The sequence below is a fragment of the Ruditapes philippinarum genome, unplaced genomic scaffold (genome assembly GCF_026571515.1).
Source record: "Ruditapes philippinarum isolate M1 unplaced genomic scaffold, ASM2657151v2 ctg4869_1_1_1_1, whole genome shotgun sequence".
NCBI lineage: Eukaryota > Metazoa > Mollusca > Bivalvia > Venerida > Veneridae > Ruditapes > Ruditapes philippinarum.
The window spans coordinates 41,243-65,061 of NW_026851670.1; the positions used below are offsets into that span (position 1 = coordinate 41,243).

The 23,819-nt window shown below is 32.2% G+C and overlaps 1 protein-coding gene and 1 long non-coding RNA gene across 2 annotated transcripts; one reads left to right on the forward strand and one right to left on the reverse strand.

Moving 5' to 3' along the window:
- The first annotated feature begins 2,079 nt into the window (after positions 1–2,079).
- On the forward strand, positions 2,080–7,489 carry LOC132736477 (uncharacterized). Its single transcript, XR_009626579.1, has 3 exons — positions 2,080–2,176; positions 3,238–3,405; positions 7,359–7,489. It is a non-coding gene; the product is annotated as an uncharacterized LOC132736477 (long non-coding RNA).
- A 10,072-nt stretch (positions 7,490–17,561) lies between these two features.
- LOC132736482 (histone-lysine N-methyltransferase SETMAR-like) lies at positions 17,562–18,538 on the reverse strand. Its single transcript, XM_060723626.1, has 2 exons — positions 17,858–18,538; positions 17,562–17,693 (listed from the first exon to the last, which is right to left on the reverse strand). Exons 1-2 carry the CDS (start codon positions 18,536–18,538, stop codon positions 17,562–17,564), a joined length of 813 nt encoding a protein of 270 aa, XP_060579609.1.
- Between the last annotated feature and the right edge of the window lie 5,281 nt (positions 18,539–23,819).

Sequence of the window (23,819 nt, forward strand, 5' to 3'; positions counted from 1 at the left end):
CTTTAAAAGCAATAATGTCATGCATTTAAACGTTAATTTGTCGTCATTTTCTACAGTACATTTTATTTGGTATGTATTATGTTTATACTGTGGCAAATGCAGTTGCAATCAATATACTGTGACATATGCAGCTGCAATCAAACTAATGATGACTCTGTCAGTAGCTCCACCTAGTTACTAAATCTACAGACCAATCATACGTCTCCTACAGTCCTGTAGTACTTCCAACTTCAAATAGTTTCATAAACCAACCTCTGGTAGTGAATCATTCTTCTGGCTAAAAGGAAGTATTCATTTTCAATTACTTTGTTTAAGGCCCATTGTGCCTCAGAAATGCGTTCATTTTAACTTCTCAATATTTTGGATCATGTGTCTCACACAACAACATCCAGAAATAACTATTTCTTGGGTTGTTTAAAAATTATGTCTGATACTTAATATAAATGTACTTTCGATGTAATGATTGATTGTATTACAGACCTTCCACTATAGACCAATTAGCTTTAAAAAATTGTGATGACTTATATGAGCATTTTAGAAACTGTAACTGGCTAATCTTCAAATGTAACCATTTTTGAAAAATCTATATAAAATAAAAAATGCTTTCATTAATCAAAATCAGATCAAGGACTTAATTAAATTATAAATGTTCTAAATTGTTGATGTTAAACAGCAAAATGCAATTCTGGATGTCTACTGACGTTCTGTTGAAAAAATAAACAAAATACCAAGCACTGCTTACTATATATCTAACACAGTAAATGATTATTTTGGCGTTATTTGTCAAGAGAAAGACACACTTTGCGCACTCATAAAAGCAATAGAGATGAGAAGTATATTTCAGTGTGAGAACAATAGCAATCGTTATGAGTAGCTTAAGTCTTGACCACAAGATAATTAAGTCGTGCACACGAGAAACTATATTGTGGCCACGAAAGACTAAATACAAAGTATCTCGTGTGCACCACTTAAGTATATCATGGCCACGACACAGTTATATCTGGCCACGACATAGTATATCTGGTACTTGAGATAAAATAACACACACACACGCACTCGTACGCACACACACACACACACACACGTCATTCTTATGCCATCGTATATTTACAAATTAACGTTTTTGAAAAATGCAGCTTGTTTGATTGGTTGACATTTTCCCAAATGATTTGATATATATCTTTAACCAATGAATACATTTTAAGATAAGTCAGTTATAACGTTATGTCGACTCGTTTAGAGTTGTGAATTATTTATGCCTACGAGGAAAGAATAATAAATAATTCGTTAAGTCGTTCAAGAAGTATTTCACTTCAGTTCTGTAAGTGATTCCGAAAATGGCAAAGGAGGATACGATTTTAAATATTTTTACAATTCTGTTCTCTGTGTATGTTAATTTACTTACAATATATGGAGCAAATGGTGTTGTACATTATAAAATAACAAGTCTTCATACATGTTTATCGTCTAATACTATTTTATATAACGTCAATGGAATCTCTGTTCAACAATGTGTGGAGGAGTGTGCGATACTTCCAAACTGTTCAGCTGTAAGCTACAAACGGCTTTATAAACTATGTGAACTGCACTCAGTTCTGTTCAAAGATCGCGTGGCTCGTTCCGGTGAATCTTGTTTGTATGTAAAAAGATCAGATATAGATAGTGAAGAGGTGAGTGAATTTAAAAAAAAATCATAAATTTTGTTAATTGACCCTTTACTGACCTTGAATTGACTTATCAAGAATCTTTTTTGGTAACTCACCATTTCCAGAAACGGGAAGATTAAAATAAAAACTTAATGAAATAGTAAAGAATAGTTTTGTACCTTGCCGTGGAACCTTGTTAGGCTGCAAGGACTAGACTGGTTAGCATTATTAGTAAATAATAATTCCAATTGGGTGTAAGTATTAATTAGGCTATTTGCATCTCAAATATTAATTTATAACAGTTTTCATGATTTACATTTGAAATTCTATGCAGTTTATTATAAGTAAATTTTCATCTTTTCATCTGAGTATTCATACTTAATTAGAATATTGTAATTAAATTAGAAACATTGAATTTGTAATAAGAACAAAACGAAAAGCTAATATTCAGTACTTTTTGAAGCAATCTACTAACGTTTGTCAAATTTGTGGAGATGGAAACTGTGGAACTAATCAATGTGATTCAAAATGTAAGTTTAAATACAGTTATCTTAAAGACAAACTTGCTTCCAAATATTTCCGTAGGCTTTTACATTTAACTGTTATCACCGATGAAATATTTTTTTACATATGTTGTAACCTATTTATAACTTCGAGAGAGATTCGTTGAATGTGAATAAAACGATTATCTGTAAAGGCAAATTAAGCCTCGTAAATTAAAACAAACTATATTTTGTCTGTTGAAGTTGCAGACATGCGTTTCATAATATTGTATTGTAATAATAGATTTAGAGCATTTAAGAATTTAAGATGGTTATTAGGCGAAGAAAATAGAAAATAGCACTGAACGTGATCTCATTTTTGACAAAAAAATCAAGCTGTAAACAGAGTTGCATTTTGGCTTCCATTCAAAAAATACATTATTAAAATGAATAACTTAAAGATAAAAATGTTTGTATCTTCGAAACCTTATGGGTCTGTAACTGTCTTACATATAACCAAGTAGATGTATTTTCAAGTATTAAGATGTTGCTTATTTGATAATCTACCGGGAGCCGACTCAATAAACTCGAGCCCGAGGTTGATGTAATGGGTTATAATTATCTGAAACTTGATTTGTTAGAAATCTGGAGGTTTGATCCAATTTGAAATACGCAAAAATAAAAGACATTACTGTTAATTCACCAATAGAATTTAAAATAGAATAACAAACTCATGTAGAATTCTCAAAAAGACAAAATTGATAATGTGGCAAGTTTGGTTTGATTGAGTCTGTTTATGTAAAACCTTCAAAGAAACATTAAGTTACAACTTAAAAAAAATAATAAAATAAAATAAAAAAATTTGTAATTAAATAACAATTAGGTCTAATCTGCTGTAGTCATATACTCATGCTTATATATTACAATGTATGGGATTTAAAAAAAATTATATTCTTGATGATATGTCCGTGCATTTTACTCCAAGGATGGTTTCAATAAAATTCTAAATACTTATCATGTACATAGTAATTATGGTAACAATATAGGCTATGTGGGTTATTGATATTGCGATGAAAAATTGTGCATGTCTTTATTTTGGCTTCTTTTAGTTTGTGATGCTTTTGAGGTAAAGGATGGTGCCTTTCTTGGCAATATGAAGGCGGTTGGTTCACGTGTAGAAATCACGTGTCACAAATATTTCAAGGAAGTGTCAGGAAAGACGCATTCGGTCTGTCAGAGAAATGGGACATGGTCACACTATCCAAGTTGCATTCCAAGTAACTATTTTACAATTATATTCCTTTTTGAGATATACTGTGCCCAATTTGGATATTTGAAAGTATTGATAATTGCTACACGGTCGTTTTCTGAATATAAAATAAACATGTATTGACTTCACACAAAGTAGATATGTATAATTTAAATCCTGGACACACTATGAATATAAAGTATCATAAAAAAGCTAGTATTTTTGTAAACAAGGGCCTGCTTTGCTTGACCCGGACTAAGGAACGCAGATTGCCATATATAGTTTGGACGTTCTTTTATTAAAAAATACATTTTCAAATAAATTTTTATAGAATTCCAATAAATTTCTACAATTAGGATGTTTTACTCAAAGATGAACATAGTATATTCAAAGAGACAAAAGTATTGTTTTACGAATTTCATCATGTTGATTTTAGTTTATGGCAGAATAAATCTTATTCAATTTGAATTTCATTCAATAAAATAATGACTGATGTTTATACGCCGTTTGGTTTTAAGAATTTTGCAACTTTCGTAGAAATTAACATCTTTCGCTGGAATGAAGTTGTAATTTCATACGCTAATGTAAGAAAATAGGTACGAATGTAATGTACGAAGACCGTGGGGACATGTCAACTCCATGAATTCCCGATTTCATCTTCATGAAATCGAAATTGTGAATTCGTGAAGTTGAAATCGTGAGTTCGTTAAGTGTGAATCGTGAATTCACGAAGTTCAATTCATGAAGTCGAAGTATTTCATTCGTGATGTTGAAATCGTGAATTCACAAATTTAAAATCGTGAGTCTGTGAAGTTGAATACTGAATTTATTGAAGTTGAAATCGTGAATTCGTAAAGCTAAAATCGTGAATTAATGAAGTTGAATTCCTTAATTCGTGAATGAATCCTTTATGTTGCAAACGTGAATTCATGAAGGTAAAATGTGAAAGCATGAAGATGAAAAGTTGAAGTGGCCCTTACTTTAATTCTAAATATGTTGGAATATGGTAGAATATGCAAGAAAAAATATCTGACGTATGATTGCGGTTCGGATCCCCTTTGGACAGATGCTCCGATCTGAACCGCAACATATGACAGATATAATTAATACTTTATATTTCTGTGCATTTAGTTATCACACTGTCCGTCCGTCCGGGCTTCTTCTCGAAAACCGCTGGGGGATTTCAGTGAAACTTCACATAATTGTTTGTCACAATTTATCGTTGTGCATAGTGTCTTGATTTCGGCTTGATGGTTTTTGCACAGTTATGACCCCTAAATGGTCAATGTTGGAGTAAAATACTTCATAACCAAAACCAATGGGGGATTTTAGTGAAACTTCTCTGGATTGTTTGTTACCAAAACTAGCTGTGCTCACGTGATATTCTGCTTGATTTTTGAGACAGTAATTGTCCCTATATGGTTTAATTTGGGTAAAATAAGCTTGTCCACGCTAAATCGCCAAAACTGCTGGAGAGTTTTCATTGAAATTTTACAGGTGTACATGCCTTTTTGTGCATAGTATCTTGATTTTCCGCTAGATGTTTTACACAGTTATTACTTCTTAATAGTTTGTTTTGGAGTAAAAATAAGCGTGTATGCATTTCATCACTAAAACCGTTGGAAGTATTTTAGTGAAACTTCACGAGATTGTTTTGTTCCAAGCCTAGTTGTTCATAAGTTTTCTTTATTGGAGAGGTCATCAGACCTCTCCATAGTGTTCAGACTGATTGCTGGCGGCATCCATTTTTGCGTATCTGATTGCAGTGAATGAATCTCATTTTAAGCATAAAATCATTAGGAGCAGTCTACAAAAAATTGTTTTGTGCATGCCCCGTTTCAAAACACGGCTTAACTTAAACGAAAAATTAACATCGAAGTGAACAAATCGGTACATAGAAAAATCGGAAAATATCATTTACGTTACTTAACACTACGTGCATGGATGCTTCATTCCGTAACTGTATAAATCGATTACCGTATTGTTTTCTGAATAACGTTTTACTATTTTATGTTCTGATAAATAGTTACAGTGAACATTATAGCTGTGTACAATATCACCATGCACTATATATACCGCCTCCGTGGTGGAGGGGTTAGAGTCGATGACTTTTAATCCAGTAAACTCTCTGGCGTGGGTTCGATCCCAGGGAGATGCTTTTATTTGTTAGTTTAGCGCGGAGGAAGAAGGTTGTCTAGTACTGGTGTAACTCTCCAGAAACGATGGTTAGGAAACTACCCGCCTATATGACTAAAATACTGTGTGGAAAAGGCGTACAATGAAACAAACAAACATATTATATGATCGAGTAAACCGTGTATTGAACCGGTATATCTAAATAACGCAAAGGGAGATTTTTTGGCGCAAATGGCACAAATTTTATCTCAAGTTTGATTTTCTTCTAATATTGTGGTTGGAGGTATGCAGCTTTATACACTGTTTATTCCAATAAACAGTGTATAACAGTATAACAGTATATAACAGTATTTACTGTTTATTCCAATCAAATGATATCAACATTTTTTATGTAAACTTTTTTGATTAACATACTTTATACTTGTTTTGGAAAATGTAGAGGAAATGCTTCCTTATATTTAACAAAACAGTGACCGAAAATTTGCTTATTGAACTTTACAAGAAACTTTTAATATATATAATTTTTCTACAAAGGGAACTGAATTTCAAATAAAAATGTAAATGATATATATCATTTAATTTACATTAAGTAATTTTACAAAAAAAAATTGTAGAAAAAGTATCCCTAATGCGCCCAGAAAAAAGTCCATTTCTCCGGCATATAATCTTTTAAAACATTTAAAAAAAAAGATGAAATGTAAAACAAACTTTCATTGCAATATATATAATAAATTCTATTTTGTTTAATAATTGTAATTTATAAACATTCATTGTGTCTGTTATGCAAAAATATCCCCAAATATTTTCGTATTAAACAAATTTTCCACAGCAGCAAAAAGACCTCTCGCATGCTTCTTTTTAAAGAAGCAAACTTGTATTCTGTTTGAATTCATTTTGGCAGAGATATGGCCCCTTAATGGTCTATTGTCGAGTAACATAACCTTGTCCACGATTGTTTGTCACCAAGTCTAGTGATGCAAAGTTTCTTGATTATTTGTTTACATAAACAGACAATCCACACAAACACGAACATTCAGTTATTGCATACTTTTCGGCTATATGCCTTCATCAGTGCAAAACATAATGATATTACCGGCAGCGACGTCACCTCTAAATTCATTTGGGAAATTTCAGTGAATATTTATAAATTGTTTTCATGGTGTCTTGATTTGTTTGTTTGTTTGTTTGTTTGTTTTGGGTTTCACGTCACATCGACACAGTATAGGTCATATCGCGACGTTCCAGCTTCACTGGTGAAGGAAGACCTCATGTGCCCTTCCTAGCATTATTTCAGGCACGAAGGGGCACCTGAGTAGAACCACCGACGTTCCATAAGCTAGCTGCATAACTTCCTCACATGAAAGAATCCAAAGTCTCTGCCGGGATGCGAACCCACAGCGGTGAGGGGCAAGGGGTTTAAAGTCAACGACCTTAGCAACTTTGCCACGGACGCCCCACTGGTGTCATAATTTTCCAAGTCTAGCATGACTTTGTGCATAAATGTTTGCTTTTGTTTTTTTGGCACAGTTATGGGCCCTTGATAATGAATTGTTTGAGTAAAATTTGTTAAGACTTTTTCTCATTCACTTTTAATGGAATTTCAATGAATTTTTAGAAATATAATGTTTATCAAAGGCGTTCAAGCGTATATTACCGGTATTTTGGCACACTATAGTGGAATTTAGGCCAAAGCTGCCTTTCGGGGATATAACTCACTACAGTGATAGCTCTTGTTTTCTCTTAAAATTATTCTCTTTAATTTACACTTTTTTCTCAGTTTCCTTAACGTTATGAAAGTTCATTATCCTTTCATATACATTATATGTCGTAATACTCTGAATACAGATTTCACATACATCGGTTGCTTTGAAGATCGACCAGACAGGATTCTATATGACAGAGATATTAGGCCGCCATCATTGACAACAGACATGTGTATCAGAATGTGTATTGAATATGATCATGAATATTCATTAACAGAGGTAATTTTTGAACGTTATATATTTTCCATTTAGTGTTTTTATGCGGGATACAGGCGAAATATAAATCGTTTATCGTTTATATCTAAGTTAACAGACGAGTAAAAGAGTGCGTATGTGCGTGTGTGCGCGTGTGTGCGTGCGTGTGTGTGTTTGAAGGGGATCCTTAATACTTATACCCCATCACATATTTATAAGACAACCGGCAACTTCTTTGGCATTCAATGTCATTCGTAATTGCATCTTAACCCATTTCGCGATATACACGCCTTTTAACGCCTTTTTCACCCCCCCCCTGTTTTGTTGTCTCTAATGGTGCAAAATGCCTTATTTAGGCCCCCAACACTTGTTTTTAATTGAGAAATATTGTTAAAAAAGTGACCACTTTTTCGGCGCGGTCCCCCAACCAAAGGATACATCTGGGGGTTGCCAAAAGGAAGGGGAATGTGCCGCCTTTTGTTTGAGGGGTTTGAAGGGGGCGGAGTCCCCCTTCGCCAAGAAAAATTTGGAGAGAGTATAAATGACCCCAGATTGATCATAAGGTAACGTGTAACCAACGCTGAAAAGCATTTGACTCTATCTCAATCCATTGAGAAGTTGCACACTTCGAAATCAATTTTTATGGAAAAAAATCAACGCAAAATAGTGACTTTTAGCAATTTTGAGATGTCCCCTCGTTGCCATTGTAACAGAAAATTTAAGCCTGAGCATGTTGTTTCAAGGGCAATGGTCCATTCAACATTTGTGCCAAGTTTGATAAGTGTTGAAGCAGTTTTTATAGTATTATAGCAATTTGAACTTGTAACGGGAGACTTTTCAATGAAAACAGCCATTTTTCACAAAATGCTCATGAAGTAATTGGTTAAACCACAAATAAAGGTATTGGCATGGTCAAAGCAATAGTTAATTTTCAAAAGTTCATATGATAGTTATGGCCCTTTGATAAACTCCTGGTGCAATTTCATCCAAACTTTACAGGAATGATCAGTACCAAGTTTAGTTGTGCACTGTCCGTCTGTCTGTCCGTCTGTCATAAAACTTGTCCCAACATGAAATTGGCCATCATGAGGCGACACATGTGATAACTGATCGCTCTTGTTTAATTTCATAAAAATATTTTATATAGATACTATCTTGATACCATATAATATTAATTCATTCATGAATTGCTATGTATCTTAATTGATCAGATTTGATTTATTTGTATATAGGCCGGCTATGCGTGTTTCTGTGGTGACACGTTGAAAAAATACCCTCGACAACCGGAAAATGAATGCAACAAGCCATGTCAAGGGAATCAAAGTGAAATGTGTGGAGGTTCGTGGAGAGGGTCCCTGTACAGACATGGCTAATTTTATTCTTTTAAACAGACTAAATATCTAGTACAAAAAAACACTATTAGAATTTATTTAAATGATAATTGATATTGTTTTGAAGAAAACCTCAGGTGCCCTTTCGTGTATTATTTCAGGTACGAACGGGTACGTACCTGAATAGAATCACCAATGTTCCATAAGCTAGATGGATGACATATGTTTAGGATAAAATATAAAAAAACTAAAATATAAAGTGTGCCCCACTTTTGTTACCGATACAGTCCGAAAATATTTATAGAAATGTATGTAGTTTGCGTGGATTATTGATGGAAAATTGAAGCACAAGTATGCCTAGAAATCATCGCTTTTATGTTTTTTATGTATTATTTGTTTACTAATGTTTGTTCAACTAACAACTATCAACTATCAATTTTGATCATTTGCGCCTTGAAAGCTTGGTTAAAGACTTCGTAATCAAATGAAAATCACAATGCAGAAATATTGCTTTTTATGTCGTGGATTATTGATGGGTAAAATGTAAGCACAAATATATGCCTTAGAAATCATTGCTTTTATGGGTTTTTTTTTAATTCTCTGTATTATATGTTTACTAATGTTTGTTCAACTAACAACTATCACGTTTGATCTTTTTCGCCTTGAACGCTTGGTTAAAGACTTTGTAATCAAATGAAAATCACAAAGCAGAAATATTGTGTGTTTTTTTGTCGCTGTTCGGGCATATATACGTATACAAGACAAAAGCATTCTGTATATAAAATTCCAAGTTTCATACAATGCCGTTTGAAAAAAATCCATCTATATGAAGTAACTAGGTCAACAGCTAGCAAGTATTGTTTTTATCCTAAGAACATTATTGTACAACAACTGCGTAAACAAATGTTATCGGTAAAAGTTTAATGGCTTTTAGTTATAATAAATAATACTTTTCACTTTCATTGTTTTAAACTGAATTTAAAATGTGAAAATGACGTTTATTTTTTTCCAGCTTAGTAATTTAATCGATTCTTTACAATTTTAATGGCGCACCAACACAATTGTCGCCGAAATAGGAAAGATTATTTTGGCTAACCTCGCATGTTATAAACTAACAAGTTACACCAGGAGTCAAAACCACCTCATCTGCTGAAACTAGGAGATGTATCTATATAGACTCTTGCGATAACACAGAGATAAACGGTTGGCCTCACCTTATTTCCTTATTCTCAAGGGAAATTAACGACTTTAATCTGATAACATATGGAGTTCAGCAAACTCTTTGAATATTTCATCTTCAAGATTGTTATGAGGAGATCATAAAGCGTTTCTATTTGATAAATTATTCATTGCATTATTGGATTTCACAGCAATTTTAATCTATGAAGCTTTTAACATACTCTTCATTTACACCAAATATTTCTCAAAAATGTATTTCATTAAGGTATGACTCCCCTAATGAGCACTATTAGGAACTGTAAAATATCAACAGTTAAATGTCTTATAGGACACACGTTTGCAAAATTTAAACAAAGTTTACTGTACGGTTAAGAGTTATGGACAGTTTTTCTGATCTAAAGCTTTGGTTGTAGAAGAGCTCTTTTTCAGGAATGAGAAACCCAAAATAATCTCTAATATCATTATTATGAAAAATCTTTCCCTATTGATCTTTGTCAAGAAACAAATAATAGCATTAAGCTAACAAATCACACAAGCAAAAAAAAACTTTTTTACCAAAAATGTATGCAATAGGTAGAAAAATATTATCCCTCCCCCTCCCAGCGCTGTTTTTCACTTTTTCATTACTGGTACTGGTACTGCAGTACGTATTGCAGCGATTCTGCAAGTACTGGCACTAATACTGAAGGTGTTAAAAGCGAAAAAAACTGTTGTGTTTTAAATGAAAGAGTAAAAGACTGAAGGATGATGCATTGTATTTATTTAGTTGACTGGTTACTTAACAATCAGATATTACATCAATTATGTTGTAAATATTGTTTGAAAAAGTATGTTAAATCATTGAAGTTGTAAAAATGTAAACTTTAAAGTAAATAATAATTCCATTTATTTTGCTGAATCATGTTTGCAATTTTTTTAATTTGAAGAATACATATGTAAAATGGAAAAAGTTGTAAAAAAACCAATCATTAAAATAAGTATATATATATATATATATATATATTTAACTGTGTGTATTGATTCAAACTATGATGAATATATAAAAGTACTGGTAATGATACTTAATTACTTCCTAAAAAAGTATTGCACTGCAGTAAATCTATTACTGGTACTGGTAATGATACTGCATAACTTGGCACGTACTGGTACTGGTACTTAAGTTCTACACCCATAGTACTGATGCAGCTTTGACCACGCCCCCCCCCCCCCTCCCCACTTACACACTTTAAACACTTGTTTGACCGTTTTTTTATCAAGTACTTTTACCGTGTAGTTTTTATTTTATTAGACTCTTTAGGGGCCTCCGAAGCTAAAAATAGAAAAAAACTGTTGTACATCATTTCCTACTGAAATCACCAAACTTTGTCTGTAGCATTCTTAGGTAGTCTTTTATCAAGTTTGCTCTTGTTTATTTGATTGGCCCCTTTTAGGGGTAGCTGAAATTAAAAATTGAAATATCTTTAAACGTCTCCTTCTACAGAAGTAATGGATGGATGATCACCAATTTTTTTCTGTAGCATTCTTAGGTTACCGTAGTCTTTTATTAAGTTTGTTCATATTTATTTGATTTGCCCCTTTAAGAGGCCGCTAAAGCTTAATATAGAAAACATTTGAACATCATTACCTACTGAAATATTTGATAGCTTTATATAGAAAACATTTGAACATCATTACCTACTGAAATATTTGATAGATGATCACCAAACTCTGTCTGTAGCATTCTTAGGTAGTCTTTAAAGATATTCTATGCTTAAATTTGATATTAGAAAATATTGACAATGGATACACAGTCTCTTTATGAATATATAATAAACGTGTTTTAACTTCACACAAAGTAGATATGTTATGTTTTAAATTTTTCACACTATAGGTAATCACAGTATAAATATAATGATAGTGTCATTAAAAAATATCGTTATTTTATTGAAAAGACCAACATTACTTGGCCTATAATAGGATATACAGCTTTCTATTACTCCCAGGCGGGCAAAGGATATCTTTTCATAATGAAAGGGAAGAACTCATGTTGGAATGTGTACATATGTTATGCATTTTAAAGAGATTCAATGGCTTGGAGAAAGTCTTAATGGCATGACCTGTTTATAATGTGTAATTTCAGCTTTAGAATTCGGACATTATATTGCATCATTGTAAGGTCAGTTGTAGGTCATTAACCAGGAAATAAATAGGCCTAAAGAAACATTTAATTTGTTTCTCCTGTCCGTTACTAAGAAAGATGAGTTTGTAGGCTCATTTTTTTATTGAATGTTGGTAAAAATTGTATTTTTTTCATTTTTTGTTGAGTTAAACTTGAAGAAAGCACATTTCGATAGATTTTGGGACATACTGTTGAACCTGAGTTGCATGTGCATAATTGAATTTTGGCATCAGTTGAGCTGTTTTTGATATTTTTGAGACCATTACACATACATGTACTTTCTTGTTTTTGATGTACAGAAAACTTAAAATTTTGACCAGGAATTTAATTTCTGATGCGAATTTAATTAAGATATCAACTGACTTATTTTGAAATTATTATTTGACATTGTTTGACCAAGTTTGTCTTTTTCGATTTACCTGCTGAAAATTTGGACAAGGGGTTTAATTTCTGATCCTGAATTGAAGTTTGATATGACCTGCTTTTAATATTTTTGACGTAATTTGACCTTCATTCTTGTGTTTCTTGACATACAGACGTGAAATTTAGACTAGGGGTGTATTGTTGATGCTGTTGATGCTGAATTGATTTTTGATATCAACTGGCCTATTTTTCACATTTTTTACAATGCTTGACCTATTGTCTTTTTGTTAGGTACTGTTATGTTACCATACAGAATGTTTAAAAAATTTGTTGTCCCAAACTTTAAATTTCAAACATCTACACCTTATATGTTTTGCATGTGACATTTTGTGTTTTCATTCAAAAAAGTTATAGTGAAAATTAATCCTGCTCTAGTGTTCATTTATTCTGCATTTATTCTACATAGTCTCATAGGAACATAATTGCAACATACATATTTTTAACAAAGCCTTTCCAAAATATAGGGCAAAATATTTCAATTTATATAGTGAATAATGAAATAATGGGTTAGATGAGTGATCAAGGTCATCTTAGTGGCCCTTTTGTTTATTATGAAGAAAAAAACTTAAACAATCAGTGCTGTGAAAGTATATTACTACAGGGGCAAGTTCAAATTGAGCTGGGCCTTTCAGCAAGTTCTTTTGAAAAATAATTTCCAATACTGAAAAGCAGTTGTTTTTGGTGAGCGACTCAGGGCCATTATGGCACTTTTGTTTAATTTGTCTTACTTTAGCCAATAAATACCTACAAAAATGCACTTGACCATAATTCTAGCCTAACAAAAAACTCCTCAAAGCGGATGTGGTGCATTAATGGGATCATACCTTAAGTCAAAACAAGCATAATGAAAAGGAATATTTATTATTCATATAAAATAAAGTTTTCAAGTCATTTAATTCCAATTGCAAAATACGTAGTCTTTTTTATAAATTGTTGAAAGTCTGTAATGAAGGCTTTGGGACATTGTAATATGTTTATCTATCAATATATGTATATTGGCATGCACGTCAAAGTTATTGAAAACGCAACCCGGAATAAAGGACTCGCGGAACGTGTCCCAAAATACTAATACTTACATATCTACATTACCAAAGATACATAAGACATAAGAAATGAATTTGAAAATGCAACGTAGAAAATCTTGTAAGAGTTGATTTCAATCATTACTACCCAACAGCTAAATAAAGACCTTTACTGACGAACCAATCTTGTTAAACAATGTTTAACAATGGCAATAAGGTCAAGTAGTACTCAAATATACGATCTAACGTTGAATACTTATAATCAATCAAGCAATCATCCAAAATTCCTCTATGTATTATTTACATTTCGTTAATTCAATTGAATAATGCTTGAAGTAACAAACGACATCTTTTAATGTTATATTTCAAACATATAAATAATTTTATAATTCTGTATAATATTTCATTAAATCATTTTTTAATGTCTGTAGTGGGAAAACGACATCATTTAATATTCTATTTCAAACACATAAATACTTTCCAAATTTGTTTCATAGAAGATGTTACAAAAACATTTAATGTCTGTGTTTAAACGAAATCACTGCAACTTGTTGTTCAAGCATATGCAATTCAATGTGTACATTGTCTTGTGATAACAATCACCACTGCTTCCGGTTCTTGTACCTTTCTTTGGAGCTTATATGTTTTACCATTTTTGTAATTACCCTTACTTAAGAAGACTGTTTATATACTGAAGAAAACTAGTACACTTTTCGAGGGTAGCTTTTATATTCGAACATGTTTTTTTTCGTTTGCCCGGGTTAACTCTCTTGAAATAATCAAGATCTATATAAGCTATATGCCATTTAAAAATACAGAAGTATATAACACAAAAATGTATGTATCTTTAGATCTCTAGATTACTAGTAAGTCATAGCATTTTTCTTGTTATGCGACGGAGAAATTTTAATTAAATTCCTCATCATAAATAAGCACATGCACGCGTTTTTCTTAGGATAAACTTTTTTCTAGTTATTTAGACGCGGATATTTCTAATATTAATAGTTTTTACACATCATTGTGAATTGTTCTATAATGGAAGGTATGATATACCGTAAGTAATTAGGTTGATAGCATTTAGTGTCAGACATAACAACAAATCACGAAATAATTATATATGGATGTTGTAGGTGATATATATGATCCGATATTACACATATTTATATAAATGTAGTGTATAATAAAATGTTCTAGAACAAAACACGATTATTCTTTATATAAATGTTAATACTAAAACACTTAAAACTCAATCAACATTTTTTTCCAAAACAAGCGTTATGAGATTATTCAAAATGATACATTTCGATTATTTTTATCATTATTTGAAATATTTAAAATATGCCCATCGTAGACTCCTTAAGCAGTTCAATATTTTTGCTGGACCAGATATTCATTTAAAATCCTGATCAAAAGTGATTATAAATAACTAAGAGCCAAATTCAATAACACGGATCTTACAACAGAGATGACATCTATCTTAAATCGGTTCCTTTCATAAATACACAACCATTCAAATTAAAATTTGATTGACCAATTCTAAGATGTGATTTTATACAAAAGGACAGAATGACTAATTGATAGGCGGAAGGGTAATGGAAGTTCAAGGCGTATTTAATTGTTCACAGAGATATGTAATACGTGAGATTTCATTTAATAAAAAAATGATGTACTGAAATCTGACAAACATATCGAAACTGTATAGAGTCTTTATGCCAAGATGGATCTGTTTTTAAATGATTTCTATATTGTTAGTGTTTCGTTACAAGATCAATGGTACCATATCTTCAATCTTTGATCAATACGGATAAAGTTTAAAGAAATAACTAATTAATTAATGCATTGAGGTTAAAACCATAAAATTAATATCAGATAGTCTAAACCTTTTTGTTGTTTGTTATTATCAAAAATAAACCTTTTTGTTGCTTGTTTTTATCAAAAATAAACCTTTTTGTTGCTTGTTATTATCAAAAATAAACCTTTTTGTTGCTTGTTATTATCAAAAATAAACCTTTTTGTTGCTTGTTATTATCAAAAATAAACCTTTTTGTTCCTTGTTATTATCAAAAATAAACCTTTTTGTTTTTTGTTATTATCAAAAATAAACCTTTTTGTTGCTTGTAATTATCAAAAATAAACCTTTTTGTTGTATGTTATTATCAAAAATAAACCTTTTTGTTGCTTGTCATTATCAAACATAGACCTTTTTGTTGCTTGTTATTATTAAAAATAAACCTTTTTGTTGCTTGTTATTATTAAAAAGAGTAATAAGGACCCTCACCACAAATAACCGCACTTTAGATTAAACGAAGAAAATAATATGTCAAAATTAAGCATGACATGATTTATCTTACTATGTTTATTTTCAATGACAAAACAGTTTACGCTATAACTCATTTCCTCTCAAACCTATAAACTAAGATAAAATCTACATAAATTTATTATATATTTACTGATTATTATGATAACAATACTCAGTAGATTTTAATGGTAACCATTTGCAAATAAGTAATTTCAAACGACCACTTCGGAGTGTGGTGTTAACAGAAGTGAATGTTGTTAGTTCGTAACTTCCGGGTCAACGATTTAAGAGTTAAAATAAAACTGTATTCACGGATATTTGGTCACTATGATTAAGAAATAATATCTGTCTCAACGGTGTGTATAAGCTAGTAAACTCCATTTCGGATTTTTGATGTGTAGGAATTGACAACGAAGTCCGTATGCATGAGCTGTCGAAACGACGTCATAACGCTGATAATAAATTTGGACAGATTTTTCTTATTTAAATCAACTGATATGGATAAACCTTTGTATATGAGATATTATTTGAGCATTATATGAAAACATATAATAAGAACGGAAAATATCAATTAAAATGCGTTAAACTAATCTATCGGCGGTGGGAGGATAGTCTCTAACCAGTGTTCTTTGGCAGGGAATTTTCAATGATAATGACGTCATGTGAAAGGTCATATAGACTGACAGAGAATCATTCCGAATATTCCAAAACCTTGATCGATTTGAGCGTTTTTTTAAATTTGACGGAATCAGACATGTACAATAGAAAAGATATTAACAGAAGCAGTAGTTTTGTGTATTGTTTACGTTCTGTTGCAACTATTCAGATATTTAATCTACTTACAATATTAATTGTGTCACTTTGGCAAATTTAAGGACCTTTAATATTGTTTCCCTTACTTTCTCTGTATCCGAATATATAAGTAATGAAATCCGCTAAGTGTCATATGAAGAGGCATGCCTATATCGTCGATATAGGCATGCCTCTTCATATGACACTTAATGCGGATTTCATTACTTAAACTGTTAATATCCGTTGTGTCCCTTTTATTATTTCATTAACTGTTACACTGCATTTCAATATAATGTTAGAATTTTATGTCTTAACAGTTGTACAATATGATATCATTGATATGTACAGGTATATAGATTATTGACACATTTTGCGTCTATACGAGGGTTGTTCGGAAAGTTTTGAGACTGGGTCAATATTTAGCGTTGGAAAAGATAAAATCAAACAAGAGTTTACTATGTATTACTTTAATACCTCATCTATTATAGTGTAAAATTTCATAACAATAGCTTCATGTATACAAAAGCTACAAAGCGTTAGGCACAGACACTACCGGTGACCCTGCGCACGCAACGACGTTATCCGACGTTGCCGTTATTTCCAGAGTTTAACGTCACCGTAGAAAAGTCAACTGCTACTCCTTTTCAGAGTATCTTCCTTTACAACGTACACATTTTCATGCCTCGAAACCCACTTGGCGAATACATTTCTATACCAGTCAGATTTAAATGTTGCAATAATGCTCATAACTCTAGAACGCAGTTCAACTAGGTCCTCAAACCGGATTCCTCGTAGTTCGGATTTGATGGCCGGAAAAACGGAAAAGTCCATTGGGGCCAGGTCGGGTGAGTAGGGTGGGTGAGCGATGCGGTTAAACCCGAGAACATCAAGTTCCAGAGAAGTGGCAGATGCTGTATGCGCAGGCGCATTGTCTTGATGTAGGTAGATGTTCTCCAGATTCGCAAAGCATTTCCGGCCGCTTCTTTCGGATAGCGTTAATCAGTTTCCGTCTGATTACCTTAAACAGAAATATCGGAGCTCGTACTTAATACAGATACAGGTGAATTAATTTCAAATAATTATTTTAATAATTAAGTAAGTAATCAAATTTAATTATCTATATTATTTATATATTTATTTTTAATTATTTTCATGTTAAATAAAGTTAACATAATTACTCACCCTGGAGTAATAGTCAGCGTTCACCGTCTCTCCCTTCGGTACAGCATGTGTTAACAGCATCTCCTTCCGGTCCATGAATAGAATAAACATACGTTTCCCAACGGATTTTGTTACACGTGCTTTCTTCGGGGGTGGAGACGACGTGTGCTTCCAAACTGAAGACTGCGACTTTGTTTCTGGGTCGTAGTAGTAAAACCAGGACTCGTCGGTGGTAATAATTCTGTCTAAGAACGCGTCGCCTTCTCTCTGGTATGAACGTAGAAACTGTCGAAATGCTTTTACTCGGTTTTCTTCCTGATCAGCCGTCAATAATCTCGGTACCCAACGGGCCGAAACCCGAGACAATGCAAGTGTCTCAGTTAACATTTTATGAGCAGTTGCCGTACCTACATCGCAAACTTCTGCAACTTCTCTTACTATTATGCGACGGTCGCACTGAAGCGCGTTTTTTGCAAGTGTCAGTTTATTGTCGATGACGGATGGGCGACCGCTCCTTTCCTTGTCTTTTGTTGACTTTCTGCCATCCCGAAACTCTTTATGCCATCTAAATACCAATGGTCGACTAACAGTACGTCCGTTGTTTGCCTGTTCTAGAAGTTGCTTAGTTTCTGTTGGCGTTTTTCCAAGATTAACGCAAAACTTAATAAAAACACGCTGTTCCTCTTTTGACGGTGTTTCCATAGTCGTTGTCTTGTCGCGCACGTATTGCTATAATGATCTGCGGTAACGGCTTAAACAACTAGCGGAAATGACGTCCTTAAGTTGGAAGTGACGTCATAAAATTTTCGTGACGTTTGGCGCAATTTTAGGGGCTCTTTTTATTCAGTAAGAAAACTTTTAACAAGAAAATAGTCCGTGCGCCAGGATGCGTAGACAGGTGTTGCTATGGAAACGATTATATGCCGTATAGTAACGTTACAACGTTTTAAAGACATAACTCGGATAAATAACATATTAAGCTATAATTTGTATTAAATAATATTCGCAGCTGTAATTAGAAACAGAGAAAATCATATTGTCTCAAAACTTTCCGAACAACCCTCGTATCATGCTTAAATGTTTGCTTAAGTGGCATAAAATTAAATTCAAGCTTTGTTTACCCACTAGGACAAATCCTGAACATTTTTATATATCATTACGGTCAACGTCTTCTTCTAGTTAACGTCATGTTATATTTTAAAAGACAAATCTGATATAGATTTTATTGTAACATAATATAAATATATCGACGTTTAGTCTTCTTCAGAAAAAAATGACGTTCATTTTATAATATTAACATAATAGCAGACAAATCAAGAATGGTAAATACTGATCTAGTTAGGTTTGTTGTGTCTTATTACTTATTCGTCTTTTGTATCCGGAAGGTAAAGTTTGCTATCGATTTCAATGAATTGTTGATTCTTTAATGGATATTTTTTCTTCTAATTACCGTTCTTTGAATGGTTTCCAGTTGGGTTTCTTTCTTTGTATATATACATGTCAGATCCCTAACAATACCTGACTCTTTAAAATTTGAACTGTATTATAGGTGGCGTTTAAAATTACAAATATTGTATATACATATCAACAGAGGCATTAGCATGTATCTTTATGTTAAAATACTAAAATGCCAAGGTATGATGTTTTCTGATTTATTAACTGTTCAAAAATAACTCCATTTTAAGCTTAAACATATAAATTGGTTCAAGTTGGGTTTCAGGTTTTTATTCATGTGTTATAAAATGAAAATTAACAAAAGCCATGTCAACATGCCCATCCCTCGCCGAATGTGTTTGCTCATTTGAAGAATGTATATGTAGTAGAGCAGAATAATTCAATTTTAAGAGGTCTTTTGGTTATTAAAACTGATGGCTGAAGTGATTACAGATTTGAAACCTATGTGAATACTGATAGCTGAAAATAACAAAGGACAATAACTGAAAAATGCAGGGTATGTTATTATTCTTGTGTGCTGCACTCCACCTAAATGAGATATATCCACCTATGAAATTTCAAGTTGATATCGCAAAGGCTTTTAAAGTTATGCTCTGGACAAAAATTAAGTATGAAAAATAACAAAGGGCAAAAATTGAAAAAATATGCAGGGTAGAGATATCACTTTTGTGTGCTGCATTCTTCAACAATGAGACCTATCCACCTATGAAGTTTCATGTTGATATCTCAAAGGCTTTTTAGTAATGCTCTGGATAAAAAAATAAGCATGAAAAATAACAAAGGGCAATAACTGAAAAAAATATGCAGGGAGGAGTTATTATTCTTGTGTGCTGCACTCTTCTTCAATCAGATCTATCCACCTATGAAGTTTCATGATAATATCTCAAAGGCTTTTTAGTAATGCTCTGGACAAAAATTAAGGATGAAAAATAACAAAGGGCAATAACTGAAAAAAAATCAGGGTAAAGTTATCATCATTATTGTGTGCTGCACTCCTCCTGAGTGAGATCCTCCTCAATCTATGAAGTTTCGTGTTGATATCTCATAGGCTTTTTTAGTAATGCTCTGGACAAAAATTAAGCATGAAAAATAACTAAGGGTAATAACTTAAAAATAACGAAGGGTAGAATTATAAGTCTTGTGCACTGCATGAGATTTATCAACCTATGAAGTTTTATATTGATATCTCAAAGGCTTTTAGTTATGCTCTGGATAAAAATTGAATTTGAAAAATAGCAAAGAGCAATAAATCAAAAATTATGCAGGGTAGAGTTATCATTCTTGTACACTGCACTCCTCCTCAATATGATCTATCCACTTATGAAGTTTTAAGTTGATACCTGAGATAAACCCCTGACAAAAATTATGAAAAATAACAAAGGGCAAAAAACTAACTTAAATATTATAAATGAAAGAGTTATCATTCTTGCGCACAGCATTTTCCTCAAAAAGATCTATCCACCTATAAAGTTTCATGTTGACATCTCAAAGGTTTTATGAGTTATGCTCCACTCAGGTGAAAAAATAACTCAAAAATCATAAAAGGTAGAGTTATCATTCTTGTGCACTGCACACTTCCTGTGTGAGATCTATCTCAAATACTTTTTGAGATATGCTCCGGACAAAAATGTCGGACGGAAGGATGGACGAAGGTCGGAATGACGGAGACTATTTTTATATCCCCCGCCGCCTTTGTACGAGGGATAATAATAATTTAGGGAAAAAGAGGCACTGTCAAAACATGTTGTTGTGGGTTATAGTTCAGGCAGCAGTGTGCTTCATATTCTATTTTATTCATTCATTCATTCATTCATTCATTCATTCATTAATTCGTTCGTTCGTTCGTTCGTTCGTTTGTTCTTCCGTTCGTTCTTTCATTAGTTCTTTCGTTCGTTCTTTTGTTCTTCCATTTCCTTATTGATTGAGTGATTGATTGATTGAATGATTTGTGTTCCATTATTCTATCTCTCGACAGTTAGCAAATCACCTTTTATTTATTGGGTCTAATTCATATTGCATTTAGTACTTTAAGATTATGCAGGAAGACCAGAATAAGTACATCACATTGTTTGTTGGTTTTTTTGTTTCATTTTACGCCTTTTTCCAACAGTATTTCAGTCATACAGTAAACTTCACTTATAGCAAACACGGTTATAGCGAACTTCCGGTTATAAGGAACAATTTATTTTGGCCCGAATTTTGCCCTTCTTTATTTAATATAAAACTATACGGTTATAGCGAACATGGTTATAAGGAATTATCGCTTATAACGAACTCTTTTTAGTCCCAATTGGGTTAAAAGTACAGAAAATTACACTTTTATAACGAACTCCTAAATATCGGCTATCCGTAAATAGATACTGCATTTTCAACTTTCGTTTTCATTGACATGGATTAAAACTTGGCCGAATGTACCGTTACTTGTTGTCTCTACTTCAATACATCTATTAAAATGAATTTGAATAGCAATACATACTAGTTTTCTATTTAGAATATTTTTAGCATGAGTAATTGTCACCAAGATAAAACAGTCATTCCTTTTATTCTATTATTTCTTTTCTTTAATAGTTTTGCCCGGGTTGAATAATTATGATATCATTTATAATCGTTTTTTTCAACATAATCACGCATGCTTGCTAGCATAATCCTTTGAAAACTTTATCATTCATTAGTAAAAGTCACCCTTAAAATATAATAGAAGTGTTTAATTATATAAAAAGATGGAAAAATCAAAAATCTTGTTAATTCTTATTCATGGAAAGAAAACTAAAAACAATATATGATGTTTTATGAGAAACTGAGAAAGGGAATTAAATTAACACTTTAATAATAGCAAACTTAAGGATTTTCAAATTCCAAAAGTACTCTCTCGGGTATTGTGTCTAAAATGGAAATTAATGACTATTTTTTCTTAATCAAATGACTTTTCAAATGGCGGACGATGGTAAACAATCAGTTCGTTATATGTAAATCTGTTCGCTATAAAAACTTCTGATACAAGGAACTAATTCGCTTTATGCTTACAAGGAACTCCGGATATAAGGAACATATTTTGAATGTCCCGATGAGTTCGTTATAAGCGGAGTTTACTGTATAGGCTTCCCAACCATCGTTCCTGGAGAGTTACACAAGTACTAGACTACCTTCCTCCGTACATCATATTGAACATATAGATTATTTTGTATATATTCTGTAGCTAATACATGAAAGATAACTTACACCGTTATACTAACTTAAGGTTTTACGAGTTTTTTCCCCTACAATGCTCATAAGTGTGAATTAAATGTGTAATTTCACGTGATTTTATGTTTTAAATACTTGATTGTTGATGCATCGATAATGTTTATACTTTACAACTCATAATGACATGCTTTGTCTTAAAGGTGAATAAGACACATTGATATTCCGGAGAATATAATGTTATATTTATTTGTATAACTACTACCATCGGTGTTCAATTATTACGCGGATTAAGTGTCCTTTTCGTCTCAGTAGGCCGAATTAAACATAATATACAGTTCTATTAACAAACATATTTTGTAAATAATCAGCCAATATTGCTTTTCAGTCATGTAAGATATGTTAGCAACGGTAGCTATGAAAACCAAATATAACGATTATCGGCCCCTTTTGTTCATTTTTATAAATACAAGTCATGTAGTCGCTGTTAAACAATGATGTCGCATTTTAACGTTTCATGCAATTTTCAACTAATTATATCTCGAGAAGGACTAAGTGCGTGTTTTCACCGTTTTGGGTAACACTCGCACATGCGTTGAACGTGACGTTTTTACGGGGTTGGCCAGTTTAACTGGCATTTCCTTAGAAATACATAGAGGATATTCATGTTGTCTCTTTAAATGCAAGATTTATCTTCATTGAATGGTATGGAAATAAATATTTCATAAGTGGCGTAGCCAAGCGTGAAATACAATAATTTTCATACAACAAGATGAAAATAAACCCCGTATTTGTAGAAAACCTTACATTTTCTGTTTATGATATACATTTTCTCTTAATTTTATTTTCAATTTTTGACATTACAATTTGTAAGACTTACAATAAAATTTTGTGTATTGGCTTACTTCAGTGTAAAAACCGAAAATATGTTTTACTGCAATGAACATTAAATATATTTTAAAGTGAAAATACGAAAAATTAAAAATACGCATTTTATGTATTAAATATTCTTGTAACTATAACTTGTTGTCATATGGACAAGAGTAATAAATATTCCAAGAACTATCTCCACTTAAATTCATTTGTAAATTGTTCTTTTTTTTTAATATAATCTTTGTTATAATTAATACTCTAGACTCAAGATAAGTAATTGTTCTTTGTCACTACTCACATCATGCATGACAAGGTTCATTACTCTAGCATTTTTTTTAAAGAGTTATTTCCTCTTTGTATAAGTAAGTAAGTAAGTAAATATTTTATTAAAGTGACATGTGCAAACATAAATAATGATGACAATATACAGTACATAAAAGGAGCACCCCCCCATTGGGCCCCTTTTAAATCGGCA